Source organism: Eupeodes corollae, chromosome 3, assembly GCF_945859685.1.
Source record: "Eupeodes corollae chromosome 3, idEupCoro1.1, whole genome shotgun sequence".
NCBI classification, from domain to species: domain Eukaryota; kingdom Metazoa; phylum Arthropoda; class Insecta; order Diptera; family Syrphidae; genus Eupeodes; species Eupeodes corollae.
The window spans coordinates 68,731,057-68,757,664 of NC_079149.1; the positions used below are offsets into that span (position 1 = coordinate 68,731,057).

A 26,608-nucleotide genomic window follows, 5' to 3' on the forward strand; every position below is an offset into this window, starting at 1 on the left:
CCCTATGAAAATCATAACAGTAATTCTCCATTTCAAAAAAGTATTTTTCAAATTCATGGTGAAGGAGAGATTAAAGGGAGGATGAAAGCGATCCAAGGTTGAGAGAAAGTGAGCGCTCGCGGAGACAACACAGCAATGAGATTAGAATATGAGATCGAGGTGTCTTCCCATAAAGTTTGCTACTTCATTTAGTTGAAAAAGACCATAATCAGACAGACGATCAATGAACAGCAATTCAGATTCAGAGGAGATGTTAGTAGGAAAGAAGGATGTCTGATCATCTGAAGTGGACGAATTAAAATGGGAGAAGAATAAAGTCGCCAAGAAGGATAATCAAGTCATTAGGTTGCACTTGTTCAAGCAGATAATCAATGGCATTAACAGCAGCTTGGTATGATTTATTTTGTTGGGCTGATCGAATATAACAACAAAGGACAAAAGGACAAAACTTAGGGAGTGTAACCTTAGCTGATACACCTTCAAATTTGATTGAAGTAGGACTATGGAGTAATGAACTTACTATTGATAGATAAAAGCACACCACGCCCATGTGTATTACTCACACATTTCACGAAATACATTCGATAGATGGAATTGTCGTTAATGAAGAGTTAAGTACTAAGGATATCAGGTGTGAGGTTGATGTCGGTAAGGGCAAATATGTCATGTTCAGTTCGCCGTTATATCTTCTCCTCCATTCTCCATCTATGCTTACGGGACCAAAAATCACCCGAAGAATTTTTCTCTCGAAGCATCCTTAGACGCTCTTATCTTTTTTTGACAGGATCCAGAACTCAGCGCGATAAATGAGATCCGGTATGATGAGTGTCTTATAGATGGTGATTTAAGATGCTCGAGAGAGGACTTTACTTCTCAATTGCCTTCTAAGTCCAAAGAAGCAGAGATTTGCAAGAGTTATTCTCCGTTTGATTTCAGCGCTGGTATCGTTGTCTGTATTTATAGCGGTGCCTAATTATATAAAGTCCTTAACTGCCTCGAAGTTATGGCTGTCCAATGTGCATGGTGACGTTTTGTCTAAGACGTCGTTGTTCGATGTTCTTTTTTGATGATAGCATTTACTTGGTCTTGCTCTGATTAACCACTGAACCCATACCTTCTTCGCTTTCGTCGCAATGCACAAAATCGCTCCACTGACGTGACGCTTTGATCTTCCAATTATGTCAATATCATCTGCGTATCCTAGTAATTGGATGGACCTTTGCAAGATTGTGGCTCTAGTGTCGACGGTTGAGTTTTGCACAATTCTTTCCAGAATGATTTTGAAGAAGTCGCATGACAGTGCATCGGCTTGTCTTAAACCTTTTTTGACATCGAATGCATCGGTAAGATCTTTTGCGACCTTGGTAGAGCAGCGTGCAAGTTAACAGCCTATACCTCTGATGCGAAATTCGAAAAAAATTAATTTCGCAGAAGATCACAATTTTGTAAACAACATTCCGTTGAACAATGATTTCTTATTTATAATCCAAATGTACCAAAAGTGAAAAACAAGTTACCGTTGACGATGACGATGAGAGAGATATGCTGGATTATCGGAAATTCTTTTTATTAGAGGTAGTTCTTGATAGTATTATCAACGGGCTACACTCATCGATTATAAAATATTAATAAAGTTGTTTGAAAAAAAGTAAAGATTATTAGTGTCTTATTAATTTACTTGCATTCTCGATCATCATTCTGCACAAACGGATAAGTTAGACAGGGATGCCAAAACTAGACATTGCTCTGTAGAGCTCTTCCCTATGGATGCTGTCATACGTGGCTTTAAAATCGATAAAGAGATGATGGGTATCGATTTGAAGCTCCTGGTTTTTTCCAAGATCTGCCGTAGTGTGAATATTTGGTCGATAGTGGACTTTCCTGGTCTGAAGCCACACTGAATCAGGTACGCAATGTTAAGGAGACTGATGCCTCTGTAGTTGGCGCAATTTAGAGGGTCTCCTTTCTTATGTATCAGGCACACTATACTGAGATTCCACTCATCGGGCATGCTTTTTTCCTACCATATTTTGTAGATGAGTTGGTGCATGCTCCCTACCAAGTCAACGGCTTTGTTTGACTTAAATTTAGATATAGCTATCTTTACTTCATCAAGGTCGGGTAGGCGGAATTGTTGATCTTTGTTGCCGAGGTTGAGTGGTTCTATCTCCCTTACAGTGAAATTCGGTTCGTTATCACCGTTATATAATTTGGGAAACTTCTCACACCACCTCCTTGTTTTGGCTTGGACCGGGATATCCGTAGCTGTTTTTTGGCAACAACGAGGTAGTTGGCCCGAGTCAATGTTGACCCCTCGGAAAATTCGGACATCTGGAGAAGTGCCGTCCGTTGATCGCAATGTGGTCAATCTGGTAGACTGTTGACTGATCAGGAGATTTCCATGTCCCCTTATGGATATTAAGATATGTGAACTGCATACTAGCTACCACGTCTCGCCCCGCAGCGAAATCGACCAGCCTGAATCCGTTGCGGGAGGTGGTTTCGTGCAGGCTGTATCTCCCGATGGTGCCACCAAAGATGTCTTCTTTTCCTATAGCTTGGCATTAAAATCTCTTTAGATAATTTTAATGCCATAGCCAGGGCACTGCTCATAAGTATTGTCCAAGATCCGAAGAATTTGTCTTTGGTGTCTTCATCTTTCTCCTCTGTTGGGGCCTGCGCGCATATTAGGCTAATGTTGCCGAATTTAGCCTTGATGCGGATTGTCGTGATGCGCTCGCTCACACTGTTAAAACTCAAGACTTTTTGTCTGAGTCTAGTTCCAACAAAAAATCCACACCCAAATAGACGCTGTTTTTGTTCTCGGTAACAGTCTTCGTAGTATTCATTGCAGTCTTTTTGTTTGCGTTTTCATCCCATCCCATCGCACTTCTTGGATGGTGGTAATATCTGCCTTGCAACAATTTAGGGCTCCTGCTAATTATTTGGCTGCACGTGGTCTGTTAAGGGACCTAACATTCCACCTGCCGATCCGAAATTCGTTGTATTTATTTCGTATGATTGGGTTGTCAACAGTAAATCCCTCTGTATCCGAGCCTTTTTGGTGCTTCGCAACTAATGTATTTTTTACGTGGTCAGGAAGTCACCCCGACGGCACAACCCCCAACCTGGAGGGCCAGATCCTTAGTATAACTCCAAGGAAGGGGAGCCGGATAAACCGCTCCTTACAGGCCTGGGCTCCGAATATGTCGAAGAAGCCCTATAAGGTGTTCACTAGGTAGTTCAACCTTACTGGAACTGTAGACGCCACCGTTGATTCCATCTCGAGAATTCGTCCGCTGCCGCCTGGATAAGGAGAGGTGCCTTAGTGGAAACGCCCCCCTCTCTCGTTTGCTGCCCCCAACAACTTTCCATTGGGGTTGGAACCCAATTTCCAGTCGAGGTACTAGGCACCCGATGTTCACCGCGGGTAGGTGAGAAAAGGAGTTGATAGACAGAGGTGGGTTTTGAGAAAAACCTGTGGACGCTTGTGTCTTCTTGAATGCACATGTCTACCATTTGAAAAAAATTTCTTTTTGTAAGCAAATTGTTAAATATTCAAATCACAATGTTATATTTATGAGTGCTCAGTAGTGATGGCAACATAAAATTAATCTTTTTTAAAGATTCAAGCTGTATAATATTATTGGATAATTTTATCAATAAGACAGAGACTGTATTTAAAAATTGGTCAAACGCATGTGAACTAGATTCCCCACCACATGTTCGTTCTCATATTCTTGACTTGGAAATCACCAACTTTCCATCAATGTATTGAATGAATGAATTTGTGTGCAAAAAGCTTACTAGTTTCCATCGTATTTTATTTGAATTGTCCTAATCCAGTTGCTAAACAAATCTTTCTTAACGGTCTCAAAGATATAAAACTGCAAAGTAAAAATTGTTACATCTTATAACAATGGTTTTAGTCTCAGTTATTCAATTAATCACTTTTGAATCTGCTAACTCCTTTGTGCCTGCTTGAAGCTGGTGTTTTTTAAGTGTTTTGGTAGTGAAGGAGTTTTGTGCACTAGTTTGTGTAGATTTTTCTGTAAACTTAAATGTTTAAGATGCAAAAAAGCTTGAGTTGCAAAAATATCCTTTGATATCTTACTTTAATGCATTCAAAAACTTGGTTTCATATTCTAGCTTAAGATTTAGCTACACATATTTTTCATCCAGCTCAAATATAAAGCTTTTGTCAATAGCAATATCTTCTATACCATAATAGCACAGATAAGGAACTATAGTTTCTTATCTCTGATAATATTTAAGGCTACAAAGCTCCCTTACAATCAAAATCAAAACAGTTCATAAACCCTAAAGGTGTACGTGCATATTATAAATTGAATCATCTTGCCGCAAAAGCATGACTTTAATTTAAATTAAATTTAATAACTTATTTAAAGCTGTTGATTTTTTTTATCAAGTTTGCAAAATACCGCGGTTGTGTTTTTATTTTTAGCAAAACCACATTATTGAAACAAAACGCACTCACAAACATTAGCTGCAGCTATAAAAGCAAAAACAGTTTGTGGGTAAGTTAAGTTGCATTCCATAAGCAGCGGATTTAGTTCTTTAACAGTCAAACCATCAAATTTGTTAGAAATGGCTGACAAAAAAAATCTTCTTTTGCTATTGGAGCGCCCGCAAGAGCCTGTTTTCATGGTTAAAGGAGAACAGGCCACCATTTTTGATATTCCCGACAAGTTTTTTACCGACCGCTACAAGTCACTGGCAACTGTGGTTAGTTCAAAATACGGTGAAAATGTTGATAGGAAAATTCCCGTTAAGGATATTCCTGCACCCGATCTAAAAGATGTTATGGCACTTGGTCGCCGGGAGCCATTTTCTTTGTTTATCCCACGTCATTCGAAAATTGCATCGAAGTTAATTGACATTTTTATGAAGGCGCGTTCGGTTGATGAACTTCAAAGTGTTGCTGTTTATGTAAGGGATCGTGCAAATCCCGTTTTATTTAACTACGCTCTCTGTGTGGCTTTGCTTCATCGATCTGATACAAAAGATTTGAATTTACCATCATTTGTGGAAACTTTTCCAGATAAATTCATCGATTCAAAAATTATTTCTCAGCTGCGTGAAGAGGCAACGGTGGTTCAACCAGAATTGCGTACGCCAATCATCGTACCAAGAGACTATACTGCATCCGACCTTGACGAGGAACACCGATTGTGGTATTTCCGCGAGGATATGGGTATCAACCTCCACCATTGGCATTGGCATTTGATTTATCCAATGGAAGCTTCTGATCGTGCTATCGTAGCAAAAGATCGTCGAGGGGAGTTGTTTTATTATATGCATCAACAGATCATTGCAAGATATAACCTTGAACGTTTCAGCAATAATATGGCTCGAGTTAAGCGGTTCAACAACTTGCGTGATCCAATTGAAGCTGGATATTTTCCAAAAATGGATTCTCTTGTTGCCAGTCGCGCTTGGCCACCACGTGGACCCAACACCAAGATTTCTGATTTGAATCGAGAAATAGATCAAATTAAGGTTGATATCACTGACTTAGAGCGCTGGAGAGATCGCATATTTGAAGCCATTCATCAGGGATTTGTCGTTGATGTGAGTATTGCAAATACAAAATTTGATACTTTTCTTGAACGATTTTTGTAGGAATCTGGCAAACGTATTCCTCTTGATGAAACTCAAGGTATTGACATTCTCGGTAACCTGATAGATTCATCAATTGTGTCAGTGAATCGTCAATTTTACGGTAATCTGCATGGATTTGGACATGTGTTTATATCCTTTGCTCACGATCCTGATCATCGCCACTTGGAATCTTTTAGCGTTATGGGAGATAATACAACTACAATGCGAGATCCAGCATTTTACAATTTGCATGCATACGTTGATGACATTTTTCAGACTCACAAAGAACTGTTGACACCGTACACACTTCCTCAATTAAGTTATCGTGGTATTACGGTAACAGGTGTTCAGGTTGCTAGTAAAGGCAGTCGTCCAAATATTCTTAATACCTATTGGCAACAATCCGACATTGATTTGTCTCGTGGAATGGATTTTGTCCCACGGGGCAATGTTTTGGCTAGGTTCACCCATTTGCAACACGACGATTTTGAATACACTATCAATGTTAAAAATGACAGTGGTGCTCAGCGTTTTGGAACTATTCGCATTTTCTTGGGTCCAAAGTTTGACGAACGCAATAAGCCAATGTTATTTAGAGATCAACGGCTGCTCATGATTGAATTAGATAAGTTCATTGTGTCGTGTAAGTAAAACTGTACACAGTTAAAAGAAGAAACACTTACTTCAATAATTTCTTCTAAAGTAAATCCTGGTCCGAATACTATTCGACGAAAATCATCTGCTTCTAGCATAACGATTCCTTTCGAGAGAACCTTCAGAAATGTTGACCTTAATCGACCAGCTGAAGGTACACCTGAAGAACTTGAATTCAACTTTTGTGGATGTGGGTGGCCGCAGCATTTGCTAATCCCAAGGGGACGTCCGGAGGGCATGAAGTTTGAATTATTTGTCATGATATCGGATTATGAAGTTGATAGGGTAAGTTGAACTAGTTAACTATATAGTATATACAACTTAAAACTTCTTTTCGAAGGTTGACCAAGACTTGGTAGGTAGATGTAACGATGCCTCATCATATTGTGGTGTTCGTGATCGACTTTACCCTGATCGTCGTTCCATGGGTTTTCCATTTGACCGTTTAAGTCGTCCTGGTGCTGATAGTTTGACCAAATTTTTGACTCCAAATATGTTGGTCACTGATGTTACTATACAACACACTGATAGAACTACTACGTGGACAATATAAAATATATAAAACCAAATATATATGCATCATATAAATATATTTTAAATTTTTAATAAACTTAAATAAATTGCACTTGCTGTTATATTTGTATGTATGTAGTTTAAATCAGAACACATTAATTTCGATCAATGATCGTTTGATTCATTTTATTTAGTTCAAATTTAAAGTTCAACACTTAAAGTTAGTTGTTCATTATTTAAATTAGTTCAACAATCCAAACATAAGTTTCATTAATTTTGTAAAAATGTAAAAAACAAAAGTATAACACACGACTTTGCTTAACTGACTCGACTTTACATTGCGGCTTTTCCAATAAGAGTGATTTTTAAGGTTCAATACAAAGAGACAGAGCTGTAGTATTGACATTAGTATGGACATTAGGTTAACGGACGCAATGGTACTTCACTTCTTGGCTATACTTGGTTCCTACATGTATGTATTTCGTTTTTGGGTTGAGTTAATAATATTAGCATATGTGACTTTTGTGTCATCTTTTGCTTTTAGTCGACATTATTGACCAATCATGACCTAAAAACTCTTCTGACATTACAAAATAATGCAAAAATAATTGAAAAACCAGAAAGTTATCCATGAATAATAATTTTCATTCTCTTAACGCCAAAGTTTAGAAAAAAGTAACTTCTGTAAAATAGTTCCGGAAATTTAGTTTACTTTCGGTATTAACTTCTTGTTGAATTATTTGTAGACTTAACTTAAGCCCAAAATTTAATAAAAGTTTTTTTTCCATTTATTATCAATCCGGTATCTTCAGTGTATGGCCTATCCAACGCCATTTCCGTTGCATGATGTCTACGTCCAATTTTTTCTGTCCGGTCCTATTCCACAGCTCATCGTTAGAGATGGATTGCGGCCACCGGATCTTCAGAATAGAGCGCAGACAACGGTTGACGAAAGCTTGAAGTCTGCTTCAACTTTCAACTTGGTGCGTAGCGATATTTTGCTAGAGTTCCACAAAGGAGAAAGGATTCCAAATGCTCTACGGGCTTTGTTTATTCTACTGTCAACATCCCAGATAATTAAACTGCTCGACCACCTCTACGGTTCCGTGCCTTAGAATTACTTGTGTGGTTTGGAATACAGATGCCATATGGATTTATAAAATTGCTAAAAGTTAAAATAGTGATTCCGTGATTTTAACTTTAACAAATTATGAAGAGATAGAAGATGTAAAAATCGTTTAAAATTAGCTAAATCAGCTTTTTAGCGTAGTAAATTGCTAAAATTACATGTTTTTTGATTTATAAAAAAACGGTTTGTTGAATATTTTTCGAAGTTATGCTAATTTAGCTTCACTTCACATTATAAAATTTACAATTTAATTGATCAATTGGTATTGGTTCGTGAGGTATTTTGGGGTCAACCAAAATATTCATTTTGTTTAAATTGCCATTGTAACAAACCAACCGATTCATTTTTTTTTATTTTTTTTTTTCATAGAAACAAAATGTTTTGAGTATTGAGAATACTCCTTACTATAAATACACGTGTTTTGTTTTAAAATCTATCCATAGAATAGAAGAATTTTACTCGAATAACAAAAACAATATCCATAGGATGAATAACACCGATAAAAGTTAGAGTGAGTAGAATCTTACTATGGATAGGTTTTTGACATTTATACGACATTTATAACTGGGCTTATTTTGCAAGGGAAAACAATAAAAAAAAAATATATTTAAGTTTTGCTATGTTTCCACCAAAGGTTTATCTCAGTTTAAATTAAATAAATCTTCATGGTGTTTCCATTGCAACAATGAAAAACTGAATAGTTCAGCACCATATAAAAATATGCTACCTACTCCATGTGCAACTTTTTATTTTAGTTTGATTAAACCAAAACTATATTTTTGTACACAAGCATGCAAATAAACAGACCATAACGCATTATCTGTAAAACCAACTCCTCCACATCGACCGGAAGCTCATTTCAACTCGGTTCAGGTATATAAAAAATTGAGGCGAGCTTAAATTCTATTTTATTAGTTTTATTTAGTTTTTTTGTTAATTAAGTTAATTTTAAATTTTGACTTTCACAAAACTTTCTTCTATTTGTGTATTTGTTTATTATTACTCTGACAGATCTTCTTTCAATTGTACCAGTTTTTAAATACAAAAATCTGGCTACTGCGGATCGTTTTGTTAGCAATTTCTCACTGTACTATATATGTAGTACCAAAAAAACGCGCTTAATATTATATCTAGTTTTTGGCTAGCCAACGCTTAGTTGTAGCTAGCTCTGACAAATTTAACAAGGTTCACCCTAACTGATTTATCTAAAATTTCTATTGTTTCGTGTACTGATAGGGCTTGTTTACCAAAGTATACTATTCTTTGCTGATTAAAAATTGGACACACACTGATGAAATGAAAGCAATCCTCTTTAGCTTTCAAGTTACATAAATTGCAAAATTGGTCAAAGTTTCCGTTGTTTTCCATTTAAATGTAAAAGTTCGCACCTTGATTTAAAAATTAGGGAAACACAAGTTATAATTAAGCTGGCTATAGAGTAATCTGCTCTCCTATTGACGGGCATTTTCAATCATCTGATTTCCATTATATTCACTTCAAGTTTTTGGATGATTTCGTAGAACTTCGTTTTCATCTGAACAATATTGTTGAGATTGATCTGCACAACTTCCCCACAGGAAGCAGCAATGTTTACCCATGTCCTCATCCACTAGTTCTTATTCCGAATTGTGTAGAGCATCTTTATCTTACATAACCATAATCAGCCTGTAGCATTAGACTTAAAGTAAAAAGTTTTGGCAGGCCTGTTTCCAAATAAATTGAATAGTTTGGTGCTGTTAAGGGAATATTGAATATTTTCGTTAAGAAATTTCTTTGAAACTTTTCAATTTCTTCGTATTCTTGCATACCCCATATTTGTGCTGCATAACAAAGCGAAGATTTCACGACTGGATTGAAAATATTATATTTTGTTGAGAGTTTTATGTGATCGTTAGAGAAAATCTTCTTCCAAGTAACATTAATTAAGCTTTGTGAAGTTTTTGCTGTTTCTAAAAGGTGCTTGCTATAATCCAGGGTTGGGCTTAGTAAAACTCCCAAATACTTGTATTCTTCCGATATTTCTAAACGACTCCCATAAATAAAATAAATAAATAAATTAGGTGGCGCAACAGTCCGTAGAGAACCAGGGCCTATTGACTTACAACTCTCAACTATTCCTGTGTGCGAGTAACTGCAGGGATGGAGGGGACCTATAGTTTATGTGCCGAATACGAACGGCTAATTTGAGGAAGCACTTTTTCCTGACAATAATTACTCTTAGAGAATTTGTCAATTCCTCGCAAGAGGCAGTACCCGTGAATCAAACTTTAGGTGGCTCAGGCAGGGATCGGAAAATATTTGTACCTTTATTTATTAATACCGAGTTATTACTTTTTTATACATAGAACATCCCATAATTAATCAACCAAACTCATTACATCAACAAGTAAAATTTTGCACATTTTTGTTCTGAGATATTAAAGCATTCATCATAGAATACTTTGTTTGACTCTTGTCGTTTGATTATGCGATAATCCAACTTGATTTCATATTTTTTGGTAAGTACAAAAATTTTTTTTTTTAAAATACGAATTTATTTTGGTATTTACTTGAAATTATTAACAATCAAATGCTAGTTTTCGTTTGATAACATGCACTTTTTTTAAGTATTGCTTTTAAAAAATATAATTTTGGTCTGCAAGAGTACTTTTTTTATCTCTTGACGCTCAGGCCTTTAGCCAATTGAAATTTTAACAGATGCTATAGAAATAACTGTATTTTTTTTCTATTTACACCAAAGTGTGCAATAACCTATCTTCTGTTGATAAATATGTAGTTTCCATTTATTAGACGTGTGGTTCACGTTCATACAATCATGAATAGTCAGAATTAACAGTGAATTTTTAATATTTATTTTTGGTCTTATCGTAGCTCAATTTTAATGTGGGAAGCGTTCTTCAAAAAAAAAGAAATCACAATGACAAACTTGAAATGCATTTTGTACAGTATCTACATCAGAACACACTTGTGGTCAAAAGAATAAACCATAGGTCTTATAATTATTATCATGTCGTTCTTTAACCGAATTAAAACAATTCACAGTGTCATGTCAGTCAAAACAAATTTTATAGATTAGGTAGCTGAGTTGTTTCAGAAATCGTTATCAGTTTTATCCACGAAAAGAAAACTTCAAATAGAAAAAAATAGGTTAATATTTAAAATTTATCAAAACCACATGAACTGCAAATGTTTGAAATTTGTTTGATATATAAGAGACAAATTTTGACAAGAAAGTTACAGTTGTTTTATAGCTTTCTTTGAGTGTTTAAGTCAACTTATTTCAATCGAATATTTAAAAAATGAGTGACAAAAAGAATCTTCTTTTACTCTTCGATCGTCCTCAAGAGCCAGTTTTCATGGAAAAGGGCAAGAATGGAGCGATTTTCGATGTTCCAGATAAATTTTTAACAGATCGCTATAGGCCAATTGGTAACGAAGTGCAATCGAGATTTGGTGAAAAGGGTGGACAGAGAATTCCCGTTAAGGATATTTCCGTTCCGGATCTAAGAATTGTTCTTTCACTAGACCGTAATGAGCAGTTTTCACTCTTTATTCCTCGGCATCGACGAATTGCAGCCCGTTTAATCGATATCTTCATGGCACCACGTACTATTGAAGCGTTGCAAAGCATAGCAGTCTATACGAGGGATCGCGTTAATCCTTATTTGTTTAATTATGCACTTTCCGTAGCTCTTCTACATCGTGCTGATACAAAAAATCTTAGTCTTCCGTCGTTTGTCCAATCTTTTCCCGACAAATACATCGACTCGAAGGTTTTCAATAAACTCCGTGAAGAGGCAGTTGTTGTACCAAATGGATCTCGTATGGCAATCACCATTCCAAGAGACTATACTGCATCTGACCTTGACGAGGAGCACCGTCTTTGGTACAGATCGTGCAATTGTAGCCAAGGATCGTCGTGGTGAATTGTTCTACTACATGCATCAACAGATTATCGCCCGTTATAATTTGGAACGATTCAGCAATAATATGTCCAGAGTCAAGCGCTTCAACAACTTACGGGACCCTATTACTGAAGGTTACTTTCCTAAAATGGATTCTTTGGTGGCAAGTCGCGCTTGGCCTCCACGTTTTGCTAATACTTCCATTAAAGATCTTGACCGTGAACTGGATCAGATCAAGTTGGATGTGTCCGATCTTGAAAGATGGAGGGATCGGTTCTATGAAGCAATTCATCAGGGATTTGTTGTAGATGTAAGCTTGTTTTAATTAAATATTCCGAAGTTCTTCTTTTATAACATCTGTTTGTTTTTGTCAAGGAATCGGGTAATCGTGTTACACTTGATGAAAATCGTGGAATTGACATTCTTGGTAACATGATGGAATCATCGATTCTTTCTCCAAATCGTCAGCTCTACGGGGATCTTCACAACATGGGCCATGTGTTTATCTCTTATTCTCATGATCCTGATCATCGGTACTTGGAGTCTTTTGGTGTGATGGGTGATTCTGCCACAGCCATGCGGGATCCAGTTTTCTACAAGTGGCACGCTTTTGTCGATGACATTTTCCAAGAGCACAAGGAAAGTCTGACGCCCTACACTATGCCTCAATTGAATTACAGAGGTATCAATGTAACTGGAGTTCAGGTTGCTAGCAAAGGAGGAAGACCAAATATCTTGAACACGTATTGGCAACAATCTGATCTGGATCTTTCCCGTGGCATGGATTTTGTCCCAAGGGGCAATGTCTTTGCTAGATTCACACACCTTCAACATGATAACTTTGAATATACCATCAATGTGAACAACGAAACTAATGCCCAACGTTTTGGAACGGTCCGCATATTTTTGGGACCAAAAACTGATGAACGCGGTCAGACAATGTTATTCAGGGATCAGCGACTCTTAATGGTTGAACTTGATAAGTTTGTAGTAGCACGTGAGCATTCATCAAAACCATTAAAAAATGTTTTCATAAATTCTGCTATGTTTTTTTCGTTACATAGTTCGTCCCGGTCAGAATACCGTTCGCCGAGTATCCACTGACTCAAGCATAACCATTCCCTTTGAGAGATCTTTCCGTAACCTGGATGAAAATCGTCCAGCAGAAGGTTCGTCCGAAGAACTTGAATACAATTTCTGCGGCTGTGGTTGGCCTCAGCATATGCTGATTCCCAAGGGTCGCCCAGAGGGCTTGAAATGTGAGTTATTTGTGATGATTTCGAACTACGACAATGATAGGGTAAGGCTGAGTAACATTTACGAGCGTGCGTCGTTTTATTTTAAATATTTTACTTTTAGGTTGATCAAGATTTGGTTGGCAGTTGTAGTGATGCTTCATCTTACTGTGGAGTCCGTGATCGTCTTTATCCAGATCGTCGTCCTATGGGCTTCCCATTCGATCGATTAGGTCGCAGTGGTGCTGATAGATTAGAAAACTTCGTTACTCCAAATATGAGGGTTGTAGATGTAACTGTGAGACACACTGATAGAACTACACTGCGACAGTAAACCATTGCAATGATTTAAAGATATTTCACGTTTCATTGAATTTAGACACACAAAATTAACTTTTCAACAATACATACGTTTCTACTTAAAAGTTTCGAATTATTGTTATCATAAATAAATGCATTACTCATATTAAAACCATTCTAGTTAACTATCTTAAATAAATTTGATGAAATAAAACAATTTATTCAATAAAATTATTGACAACACATTATCCGACATCAACATTTTTGTTTAAAGCTCAGGCGTTGAAGAATGACTTTAGAAAGGATCTAACTAACTGGTATAGTTATATGAAAAGAAAAATCCATACTTTTATTATTCAAATTATATGGAATACATTCCAAAGCCGACAACATCTATATAAATATTTAAGTGTAGCAACTTTCAAACCAGATGAGATAAACATTCTTCTAAAGTTTTGATATTATTTTGCTTTTCTGTTATCAAAAAAAAACTTCTTACTCTTATCGAAGGTCAAAACTATTTACGTCGTCTTGTGATGAAAACAATACTAAAAATGTTGCTTTGCAGCTTTTCACAAATTTAGAAACCAGAATTACCTTATCATTTAAAAAAATGAATACTTAAGATTGTCTATAAATACGACCACACTCTGCACAGCTGGACAGACGAAATTTAGAAATACTCACCATCATGATTTGGAGGCTTTGTTTTATTCTTAGTGCAAGTTTTTTGTTTAGAGTAAGTTTTATAAACTAACTTCCAGTAGTGATAATAAATTTAAACATTTAGGCTGTTACGGCAATTTACAACTCCGAAAAAGATGCCGAAATATTCCTGAAGGAATCCAGCATTCGACAATACCGGCTATATGATGAAATTTCCAATATTACCTACAACATTGATGATAAGCTCTTTTTTGGTGCTCTGGAAGAACGTGGTATGTCACAAAACATCGCAACTTTGATGTTAGATATTACCAAGGAGGCTAAAAAATACAAAACATATCAATTTGACAACCCGAATGTGATCAAGGGTATTCAAAAATTACGATCAGCAGATTTGTTCGTCCTAGAAGAAGATTTCTTCAATAGTCTTTCTACTTCATTATTGGCACTGCAGAAAATTGCAACGGATAAGGATATTTGCAACTACACTCAAAGGAATAAGTGCAACATGGCATACCTGCCTGATATTCGGAAAGTCTTTACCAACAGTATGGATCCAAATGAACTACTGTATTATTGGCAGGAATTGCGCCAAAAGCAGGGAAGTCTTGCAAAAAATCACCTCAATAATCTTGTTGAACTATTTAGAAAAGCGGCTTATTCAAATGGTATTGACAATCATTGTAGTAAATGTTGATTGCATTTAAGTAATCGTACAATTAAAGGTTTATCTGTACGACGATTTTGGTTTAGAACATATGAGGATTTGGATTTTTTCACTGATATGGAGAGTGCAATGCATGAAATTCAACCTTTCTATCTGGAGTTTCATGCTTATATTAGACGGGAGCTGTCAAAGAAATACGGATCGGCTGTGATCGATCAAACGGGACCAATACCTGATCATATTGTGGAACAAGTTATGCTTCAAGCGTGGAAAAAGCAAGGAATACTTAGTGATTCCTTTCCAAGGCAGAGATTACCAAACTTAAAAGAAGGACTTGAGTCCCAAGGTTTTGATATTGGAAAAACCCTTAAGAATGCTGAAGATTTCTATGAATCACTTGGTTTTAGTGCAATTCCTGAGTAAGTTGGTTTTTGAATTATATTTTAGAAAGAAATCAAGATTGATGTTTATTTTCATTTTAAGCAAAATTAAGAATCAGCGTTTCAAAGAAATCCCCCAAGCTTACGCTGGCAAGGACTGCAAGACTGATATCTTCGACAAAACTCCGAAGGTGTACATGAAATATTGCAAGACTTCACCTTCATTTAAGCGTTTTCTCCAAACTCATGGCAGTCTTGGTCGCATTTACTATGCCATGGAGAAGAAAGACCTGCCATTTTATTTCTTCCCATCGTTTGACTTGGAATATCCGTTAGGTGAAGCCGTTATTCTGTCAGCTTCAACTCCAAATCATATGAACAGAGCTGAAATTTTAAACAACTTTAACTACACCAATGAACTTTCCATGAATCGTTTGTTTAGAATGGTACAAACTTTTAAATATGTGCAGGATTTTTGTATTGTTAAACAGTTTTTGTTCAAAGGGTGTTCATACAATATTCAACATTGCTCAATACTTTGTGAACACAAAAGTTGTCATTGATGTTCTTGAAGGACAAGTTCCTATTCAGTTGATTAATCAACATTACTGGAAGCTTATGGATGAGTATGCTGGTATTGAGCCACCTGTAGATAGAACAACGAAATCAATTGATTTTTCGTATAAATTCTTTGACGATCTTTCGCAAAACCACCAAACAAGGTAAGATTATGGGCTACACGTACATTATCCTTTTTTATGAGAGCTTCATTAAACTATCAGATTTGGTTTACTTTGGGTGATATGTTTAAAATTAAACAATTATTATAGGAAGCAGAAGGCAAATATCATAACTTAAGTAACTTGTCTGTCCACTTTGGTGTTAACGCTTACTGTACGTGGACTGCGACCTAAAGATCTATTGTGCACTAATTGATGTGTATAGTAAGTACACGGAGACTTGGTGGACTTGGATTTAAATACCAATGTTACGAAAATTTAAAGGACACTTACACATATTTTTCTCAGCATTTTTTGTGAAATATCATATCTGTGTCATTTAACCGGTGTGCAAACAAATAACGAAATTTTTCGGTATCGACTATCTGATTGAAAATTAACAAATTTACAATGTACGGATTTTGTATATCTGTTGATTTCTGTTGTTTAGTTTAAGGATAATCATCATAATATTGAAACTTATGTAATAAAACAATTTTTAAATGGCAATTTTTTTTTTAGAAAATTTGTGTCAGAGATTTTGGGCTACAAAATGTATGAATCGTTTTGCTTGAAGACTGGTGGATTCGTTCCCAATGATCCAAATAAACCACTTCATGAGTGTGATTTTTATGGAAACAAGGATGTAGGAACTGCCATGAGGTAAAAATTTGTTATTTTATAATATTGAACAAAATATAATTGTAATGTTTTAAAATTGATTTCATAATTACTGATATATAACATTCCTTTTTAAGGCCACACACAATAAATGGTGTCTATCAGCTTAAATGATACACTAAATTTCTTTACAAAGAATAATTATTATTTTTGTTTAAAAATCAACTTCACTTTATGGTTTCGGCCAGTACCAGGAATCCCGAAATTGGATGTCTGATGTTTAGACAAGTAATATATGTAAATAATAAAAGTTGTCGATTGAATTTTTGCAAAAAAATATTTAAAAGCTAGCAACAATATTTTGCATATGGTAAAATATGTTCGATTTAATACCTGCTTTTGTCAACTAGAATTTTAGCCGAAACCCAATTTTTACCACTTCAAATTTTGTATTTCTCACAGAAAAAAAAATTTGTTCTTCTACAACTATTATCCACCGTTAACCACAAAATTAAATAGCTTTGAATCTAATAAAGTCACATGTTATCGTGAAATAGAGAATCGACCAGCAATTTTTACCAATTTTATGTAGTATTTTTTTGTCGACTTAAATTTGCTTACAAAAAAAATGACTGTTGGATTTTCATACAATTTTGTCTGAATGCTAAAAACAATATTATTAATAAGATGAAATTAGTTTGAAGACAACCATTTCACTTTCACTCGAAATGAAATTGAAATCGATAAAAAATCATAATAATTGTAAATTAATTTTTAACGATATCGATTTTATTTTTTTGAACTTAAAACAAAGTGAATTTATGTGTTCTACGTTTCAATTTTTGCGATTTTTAGATGATTTTATATCGACCATATTTGTACAGAGGAAAAAAAGTTGTCATATTAACAATCGTCGATAGTCAACTTGAAATTTGGCCAAATTGTCGTATTTACCAGCAAAATAGTCAATATGACAATCTTATTTTAAAAAATTGAATTCGCAACAAGGAAATTGTTTAAAAACAGAAGTATTTAAATAAATACACATTATGTTTTTAACTTCCAATAGGAAGTTATTGTAATGGGTCTGATTTGTCATATTGAAAATTTTGACATTTCTCGACGTTTCAAGCTCTCTAGAGTCGAAATAAATGATTTTTAGAGAGATGTCTGTGTGTGCGTGTGTACGTACGTTCGTACGTCCGTAGGTCCGTATGTCCGTACGTTCGCTACGTTTTTTTCGTCGGCCATAGCTCAAAAATCAGAACAGATTTCGGCTTCAAATAAATTTTGTTATACAGATAATAATGCGGAAAGATACAGAAAGGGCTCTCAAGAAAATTGCCTGTTTTTTTTTTACCATAGTAGTTTGAAAAAGAAGGTGAACATTTTGGTTAACTCTAAATATCTTACTAACCCAAAACGCTAGAGTCTTGAATTAAATTGTATATAATATATTGTAACGTGATACCAAACAAATATATTTTTTGGAAAAAAATCCAATTAACGGTTTTTTTTATAAATCAAAAAAACTGAAAAAATTATCACCTCTAAAATTTTACAAATACAAAATGATTTTATCCCCAAAACAATGTTTTGCATTAAAAAATAACGTTTTTAACATCTGGTCAGATTTTGAGAAAAATCGAATTAACAGTTTTTTATACAAAATAAATATATTATAATATTATTATAAGAAATATTGTTTTCAACATTTTGTTGAATCATCATTGGAGAAAAATCGAAAGTAAAAAACTCAAAGAAAAATTAATAAAAGTAAATAAAATTGACTTTAGACTTAAATAACTTTTTAAAAACTTTGAGGCGTTGGCTTAAAACTAATTTTATTTAAAAAAAAAACATGTTTTTGTCAATATACAGTATATTTTAGAGAAAGTTTTGTAAATTTAAGATCTCCCATGGATACAATCGAGCAAATTGACCATGAAGTGGAACAATTTATTGCTAATGTGCAACAGGCCGCTGAAAAAAGTACTCCAACATTTTCTAATAGAAGACAAAATGAAATAAAATATCCTTTAGAGATAAGAGAATTGATAATAGTGAAAAGAAGAGCTCCACAAAAATGGCAAAATACTAGATTTCCAGATGATAAAACAACCTTTAACCGTATTAGTAACAATCTTAAAAAACAAATTTACAAATTCAAAAATGATTCCTAAGGAAATTAACGACTGATGCTTCAACCGATTTTTCGCTATGGAAAGCAACCGCAGTTACAAACTCGCCGTTGAAATCTCAAGATAGGAAATGGATCAGTAACCCGAAAGAAAAAGCTAACCTTTTCGCTGAAGATCTTGCGAATGTTTTTAAACCATACTCAAAAAACGCGGCTGAAAATAGCTTACAGTTTGTTGATAAGATAGATGAAAGTGAAATACCAATTGTAAGACTTAAAGAAATAAAAAGTATGTGTTTACATCAACTATCAAATCAAAAATCACCAGGTTACGATCTAATTACTGCTCAGGTTATGAAAGAAATGACATTGAAAACAATCATAAAACTCCAATATATAATAAATGCATGCCTTAAGCACCGGTATGTATTTTCAAACTAAACTATTTCCTTATATGACAAATATTGTTGGTAATTTCGAAATTTGTAATAATAATTCAACTAAATTTTTTTAACCCAACATAAAAACCTACAAACTTTTAAGCAAGACAAATCGACAGACGGAATGAGAAGCTATCAATGTGGGTCGCATCCCAGCCTCATTTCATTTATATAATGCACTTGATTGGTGAAAATTTGCAGCTTCAACTTTGTATTTGAGGGAACAGACAAAGCATTAAAAATGGTTTTTCAACATACCAAATGTCTTCTTTATAAAATCATTTCCAATAAAACAAAATGCTTTCAAATACTTTTGTGACAAATTCAGAAGCTAGACTTCATCACCAGACTTTCCCAACCGATATTTGGAAACAATGAAACAAATTATTTATTGATTGATGACTATTTTTATATCAGCTAATTTAATTTCACTTGAGGTGATTTCGAAAAGTATACGAAGTTATGAAACTGATCGAATGATAGAACCCTGGAAACAATTTCACTTGATTTTCTATTAAGATTTCGGTTACATTTAACTCGATGATGGGAACTTAGCTGAATGCTTAGAAGAATTGCTGATAAACAATTCTTATCAACTTTCAGTAACGTTTTTTTTATGTTTTTATTTTGTGTAAAAAAACTGCCAATTAGATTTTTATCAAAATGTTGTAAGACGTCTTCGTTTTATAGAATTATTTTGGAGGTCAAATTTTTTGTTAAAAATTTAAATGTTATGTAATTAATCAACAAAATCATGATTACTAAGCTCCTTGCAAGTGCTTTGAAAAATTAATTAAAAAAAAAAAAATTATGATCTTTATTGACCGAAATAATATTTTACCCCCTGAACAATTTGGTTTTCGGTCTTCTCATAGCACTGTTCATCAAGTCCATCGTATTACAAACCATATCAAGAGAAATTTTTGTATAGAAAAAAGTACAGGTATGATATTGCTTGACGTAGAAAAGGCATTTGATTCTGTTTGCATTGACGGACTTCTTCATAAGATGTTTGCTCTTAATTTTCCCATGTACCTTTAGTAAAATCCTTTTTGTAACTAACTGGATATTGCATATCAAAACATTCAAAGTAACAGGTATAGGGACTTATATTTTTCTTCTCCAACAAATTAATTTTCTGAATTAAATTTTGAATACCAACCTAAACACGGGAGCCACTTGTTTAGAAGGAATAAAGTCAACGGTACACAGACGGTTCCTTTTCTTTACGACTCTATGCTTTTTTAAGTTGTCGCAACTAAAAGTACATATGTAAAAGAAATGTCTATTGTCAAATAGATTTCTTTATTGAAGGAACTTTTGCGTTCGTGTCGTTGTTTTTTCATTAGCGCTTTTAACATGTTTTATTTTCCTATCGTTATTATAGAAAAATGATGAAAGTCGGTTCAACCACAACATGGCGCACAGCCATTGCACAAATTGTTCCAGATAGTGCACCTTTGTCTGCAGATTCACTTTTGAAGTACTATAAGCCACTGCATGAATGGCTTAAGGAAAAGAATCGCCTTGCAGGAACAGTTGTAGGATGGACTCCTTCCAGAAAAAGTAAGCTTGCATTTTATAATTGTTTATAATGAAATGAAAATAATGTATGAATTATTCTTTATTTTCTTGCAGATGTACGATGATCATGTTGGCGTTTATGTTATCTTATTATCAGTGACGTGCCGCAGTCCATTTGACTGGGTAGACACAAATTTTGATTCATTATTTCGCATTGTAATAATGAATTAATAGTTATCTTATCTTCTATAGGTAGCATTGAAAACTTTACATTTGTATCATTTGAGAAATACTCAAAAATATCATAATTTCCTGAAAAATCCATTTTACAAATATGTATTGATTTACGCAATACAGGTTGGCAATCTCAAAAATTTACAACCTTAACTTGTCCTGTCAGAGTTCAATATCAATGAAATCAAAATAATTTAATTCACATGTAAGACGCAACTTCTTCCGACAGAGCTCAATATCGATAATTCGATTTTTTTTTCAAAAACAAACCGATAGATTTTTTTAAATTCTTGCTAAAATTTGTGTTCTTAGTTTAGCTTCTTTCAATATAAAAATATATAAAGGCTATCCCATCCCAGCTAAAACCGTTATTTTGTTTTTAAGTTTTCTCAAGAACTAAACTTTTTTTTTCTGCCAAAAATATCATTGGTTTTTATTTTTAATTTAAAAAACAAATATTATTTTTTTCGAAATTTGATTTCTTGAAAATGGGTTATCATTTTTTACAAAATTGAAATGCCAGTCGTCTAATAATAAGTTCAAAATTATATTCCAAAAATATTTTTAAACTAAAATTCAATAACTTTTTTCAAACGCAAGTTTAAAAAAATTGTATTTTTTCTTGAGAAATCAAATGGCATTTACATTTTTGAAAACAAATTTTTTTGCAGGTACATTTTAATTTAATACAGGAAATAGTTTTAGACAGACATTTTTGAATACATGAGCGAGTTCATGCGAACCAGTCGTGCATTTTTTTTTTTTTTTGTTTGTTACAGTTTTAAGTTATGCCCTAGTCTTATTTTGGATTTGATTGTTTGTTTTCAATATCAAAAGATATTTTCAAGTTGTCTAAAAACAAAGATAAAAGGTTTGTTGATGTACTAAAATTGTATTACGATTCCAATAACTATTTCTTGAAGAACTCGTCCTTTGCAATAAAAACATCCTAAAGTCATTTGATATTACCAACACTATCCCAATCTTTGCTTTTTCGTTGCTAACAAGCAAGATTTAATTTAAGAAATGTTACATTAACATCTTGAAGTATATGATATGAAGCCTTAAATAATTAATTTTTTTTTCTATTTTTTATTGAAATAATATAATTTAAAAATATGTAGAATAATTAAGAAAAAGTTAATTTTTGAAATCTACTTCCATTTTTCTCAATCTACTTCACTTTTTTCCTAAAATCTACTTCCACTTTTTTTTGAGAAGTGGTAACACTTGCCTGCTGCCGCTGCGTGCTGCGTTGATCACATTCACTGTGCTACTCCTCCTGACTGACACTCGTTCTCTTCATGAAAAATTCGAATTAAGAATTTACTTTCAAAACAAACAAGCGATTAGACAGATTCACTTGTGTCTACTAGCTTCCATACAAAATCAGTTTTTGGGAATGATAAGCTAACCCTTTTCCCTTCATATAACTTGAAAGGGAAACAAAGACACTGTCTTCGTCTTTACTCGTGTCGTGCCATTCGTACTTTCGGTATTCGGTGTTCGTTCGGGAGGTTCATTAATAGAAGTCAGTCATATATGTATAGAGCCAAGCTTATCCATCATAGCATAGCATGATGTTGGTATATGTGAGGTAGTGATAATAATAAAAATAGAAATAGGTGTGAATGTAGATTGTAGATACACATATAAATGGGTTAGACAAAAAATGACAAGTAGGTAGGTACTATGGGATAGGAAATATTATTCTTAATGAAATCAAAATAGGAATTAGTATAATTAGGTACAAATTTTTGTTTTTTTTCCATGCATATCATTTTTAAAGTTATGTATTTAGGTACTGTAGAGAGTAAAGTATTGTTTCAAATCTGAAGGGTAGACACTGTCTAAAACGTCTTATTGACGCACCGTCACTGCTTATTATAAACTTTACTTTGTAAAAGTATAAAATAACAAATTTAACATGTTATTCTTACAAGCATTGAATAAATAAAACATAATATTATATAACTGTTGCCACAAGGGAAAACAGCATAACTAACTTCTATGTAATTTTCAATGAAGAGAAGATTGAAAGTTTATGTTGTTTTTAGCTATACAATTTTGAAAATGTTTCATGATTAAGTCGACTTATATCTTACTTTTCTAAAAGGCAACGCATACAAAAACAACATAAGTTGATTTATTTGCTTAAAGAATTATAAAAGTTTTGGAAAAAGAGCATATTTATTCAAGTTTTGGAAAAAAGAACATAATGTGTATGTTAAAGTGCATAGGCATTATATAAAATAAAGAGGCTGGGATGGAACCCACCCACTTTAATACCAAATATTTAAATTTATTTTCTTGTAATTTAATAAAAAATTGGTTATCTTTAAACACCAACAAAAAAAAACTAATTAGTTAATAAATACTTAAAAGTTACAAATATATTTAAATATTAAATTTTCTTCGATCGCCAGCCGACGCATGATAGCTAGTTGTGCACCCCAAGGCTTTGGGTGTCCAAAACGCTGTTAAAAATTTACTACAAACGATTTTTGAGCTCGTTCTTTTGCACTCACACGAGCTAAGTAGATGTCCAGCAAACCAGAATCTAACGAGCTTAATTTTTGCCACAATATCAGCATTGAGGTAGATTTCATACAGTTCATGATTTTAGCGTCTCCGGAATAGTATTTTTACAAATAAGGGGTCAGCAATTCACCCCAAGCCCTTTCTCTCAAACTTTCCTAAGAGGTTGGAGTACCTTTTATTAATCACCCATGTCTCGGATCTATACATGAAAACTAAAAAACCATCGCAGCAGCTTTAAAAACTTTGTTTCGCTACCTCGATTGTTTGACGAATTGTTCTTTTCGTAGTCAACGTCACCATGTAATTTGTTTTTCCTTAACGTGTGCCGCCTGCTCGATCTTGGTGGAGGAAACGTGTACAACTTGTTCGGTTCTCCCGATGATGTCGATATCATCTGGCTGGACCTGGGGATGATGGTTCCTCTTGTTCGACTTGTTATGCTTCATTTCATTTGATATCAAAAATACCAAAATTACCGAAAAGTCCGTTTTCCGGCACGGACCTAAGATCTAAGATGAACATCACCAGAAACCGAAGAAACTTATTATCTGACAGCTTCTGGGTTACAGCCATTAGCATCGTCATATCTTAAAATGTGAAAATCAAGAAATTAAACCTTTTTAAACTTTCTATAGGAAGTTTTTTTGAAAACTTTTTGGAAATAAATTACTTGAATATTAAAATCTCATATTGAATACCTTAACCCAACATTATGTTTAATATATGAGTATTCCATATATGTATTATGGAGGCTATAATAATTCTTCGTAATTGCCCTATTATTAATTAATTATCTTATTATCGCTTCGCGTCCTAGACATGGTAGACTGATCCATACCTTCTTCCTTTTTTAATTTTCATCCAACAATATCAATAAAACTGGGAAAAAATAATAATAATAAAAAAATCATCACATTTCTATATTTGTAGTATTTACGCTTTGATTCGATCATATAAAACTTTTCTACCGTTAATTGAGATTCGAACATTGACCAAGTAGCATAGTTAGCCGGTACACTACGCATCACGTTACCGCAGTGAGGTCCACCCATCGCAATTTTTATGTTAATCGTTTTTATTAACTTACCATAGGAAGTTATTGTAATCGGTCCGATTTTTACATTTCCCGACGTTTCAAGGTCCCTTTAGTCGAAATACAAGAAAAGTTTGTGCGTGTGTGTGTACGTACGAAGTTTTTTTGTCGTCCATAGTTCAAGAAATAGTAGGCATATCGACTACAAATAAATTTTGTTGTACAGATAATAATACAGAAAGGACTCTAAAAAACTTGAGTTTGAGGTTTTTTTACGATTGCGATTTCATTAAAAAAGTGAAAATTTCGGTTAACCCCAAATATCTCACGAACAAATAACACTAGAGACTTGAATTAAATTTCAAATTAAATATTGTAACGTGATACCAAACAAGTATTTTTTTGGAGAAAAAAATCCAATTTACGTTTTTTTATAAATACAAAAAAACTGAACAAAAATAATTGTCACCTCGAATATTTTACGAACACAAAATGATTTTATCTATAAAATAATTTTGTGGAACGAAATAAAACGTTTTTGACACCTGGTAAAATTTTGACAATTTTTTTTTATAAAGAATAAGAACATAAAAAAAACATCACTTAAAGTTGGTAAAAATTGTTTCAAATATCTTTTCAAAAATGTAGGATTATGGCTTTAAACTAATGTTGTCTTATAAGGAACATTCGGTAAAATGTTGAGAAAAATCAATTAGACACTTTTTTTACAAACAATAAAAACGTTTAAAAAAAAACAGTACTTAAACTTGGTAAAAATTAACTTTCAACTCAAATATCTTTTTAAAAACTAAAACTATTTACTTCATTTAGTTCTCCATATCTCGTGAAAAGTAGAAGATTAGACTTCTAATTAATTTAATTCATCCACTTTGTTTTTCATTTATATAATAAATGCAAACTTTTAAGAAATGCCACAAAAATTGGTGTAAATTGGTTTTTGACTAAAAATCTCGTTAACAAAAATAGATTTTGAAATCCAACTACTTAATCAAATGCAAAATATTGTTGCTAATTTTTATATTTTTAAGAAAGTTAAATTCAACTGACAATTTGTTTTAATAAAACACGAAATCCTACAAACTTTTAAGCAAGACAAATCGACAGACGGGAAAATTTATCAACGTTTTAATAAAGAGTCGAAATAAAAGATTTTTAGAAAGATGTCTGTGCTTGTGGGTGCACGTTTTTACGTCCGCTAAATAACCAGAAGAGATATCGACTTAAAATAAATTGTAATGCAGAAAGAAGGCAGTAATTGCGTAGGCGAACCAAAAACGCCTTGAGACTTGAATTAAATTTTATACAATAAATTGTAACGTGATACCAAACTTTTATTTTTTTTAAAATAAAAATTCCAATAAACGGTTTTTTTATAAATCAAAACAACTGAAAACAAAATTTGTCACCTCTAAAATATTACGAATACAAAATTATTTTATCTCCAAAACAATTTTGTGCATTGCAAAATAACGTTTTTAACATCTGGTAAGATTTTGAGAAAAATCGAATTGATAGTTTTTTCTGTAAAAAATAAAAACCTAAACTAAAAAATTGATAAGAGTTGGTCCAAATTGATTTTGGACTCAAATATCTTTTCAAAACTTTGAGATATTTGCTATAAAATACTTTTATCTTTTAAAAAGCATTGTTTTCAACATTCAGTAAAGTTTTTAGAAAAATGGAATGGGCAGTTTTTTTACAAACAAATAAAAATTTAAAAGAAAATTTTAATAAAAGTTAGTAAAAATTGATTTTCGACTCAAATATCTTCTTATGGCTTCCAACTAATTCTAACTTATAAAAAATATTGTTTTCAACATTTGGAAAAATTTAGGGAAAAATCGAATTGACAGTTTTTTTTACAAAAAAAAATAAAAACCCATAAAAAAAACAAGACTAAAACTTGGTAAAAATTTACTTTCGACTCAAATAGCTTTTCAAAAATTAAAAATATTGTCTTCAAACTTTTTTTATTTCACAGAAGATATTGTTTCTATATTCAGTTGTTTTTTTGTTTGATCCAACAGTCTTTTTTTTATAATAAAAACTACAAGAAATAGTACGCAAATTTGGTAAAAATTCATGTTCGGTTCTTGATATCTCTAAAATCAATATCATTTATCCAATTTGTAGAAATTAAAGAAATCTATTTAACAAAACTAAATTTTCAAACTAAATTATTTTTTTTATATAAAAATATTGTTGGTAATTTTAAAATTGTTCAGAATAGTTCAACTGACAACTTTTTAACCCAACACGAAAAC

The 26,608-nt window shown here is 33.2% G+C and overlaps 1 protein-coding gene and 1 pseudogene across 1 annotated transcript; both read left to right on the plus strand.

The window, feature by feature from the left end:
- Positions 1 to 4,565: 4,565 nt before the first annotated feature.
- Positions 4,566 to 13,611, plus strand: LOC129950532 (phenoloxidase 2-like; annotated as a pseudogene).
- Positions 13,612 to 14,021: 410 nt separating this feature from the next.
- Positions 14,022 to 20,669, plus strand: LOC129951348 (angiotensin-converting enzyme-like). The gene is made up of 8 exons (XM_056063451.1): positions 14,022 to 14,097; positions 14,149 to 14,692; positions 14,750 to 15,110; positions 15,175 to 15,517; positions 15,576 to 15,793; positions 16,313 to 16,453; positions 20,379 to 20,557; positions 20,630 to 20,669. The coding sequence occupies exons 1-8, from the start codon at positions 14,050 to 14,052 to the stop codon at positions 20,638 to 20,640; spliced, it is 1,845 nt and encodes a 614-aa protein (XP_055919426.1). The 5' UTR covers positions 14,022 to 14,049; the 3' UTR covers positions 20,641 to 20,669.
- The last annotated feature ends 5,939 nt before the right edge of the window (positions 20,670 to 26,608 follow it).

Excerpts from the sequence above, each read along its gene's own strand:
- LOC129951348 (XM_056063451.1), top strand. The coding sequence starts at position 14,050 with ATGATTTGGAGGCTTTGTTTTATTCTTAGTGCAAGTTTTTTGTTTAGA. Across the intron at positions 14,098-14,148 it reads GTGCAAGTTTTTTGTTTAGA|GCTGTTACGGCAATTTACAA; the intron begins GTAAGTTTTATA and ends TTAAACATTTAG. Across the intron at positions 15,794-16,312 it reads TCGCAAAACCACCAAACAAG|AAAATTTGTGTCAGAGATTT; the intron begins GTAAGATTATGG and ends TTTTTTTTTTAG.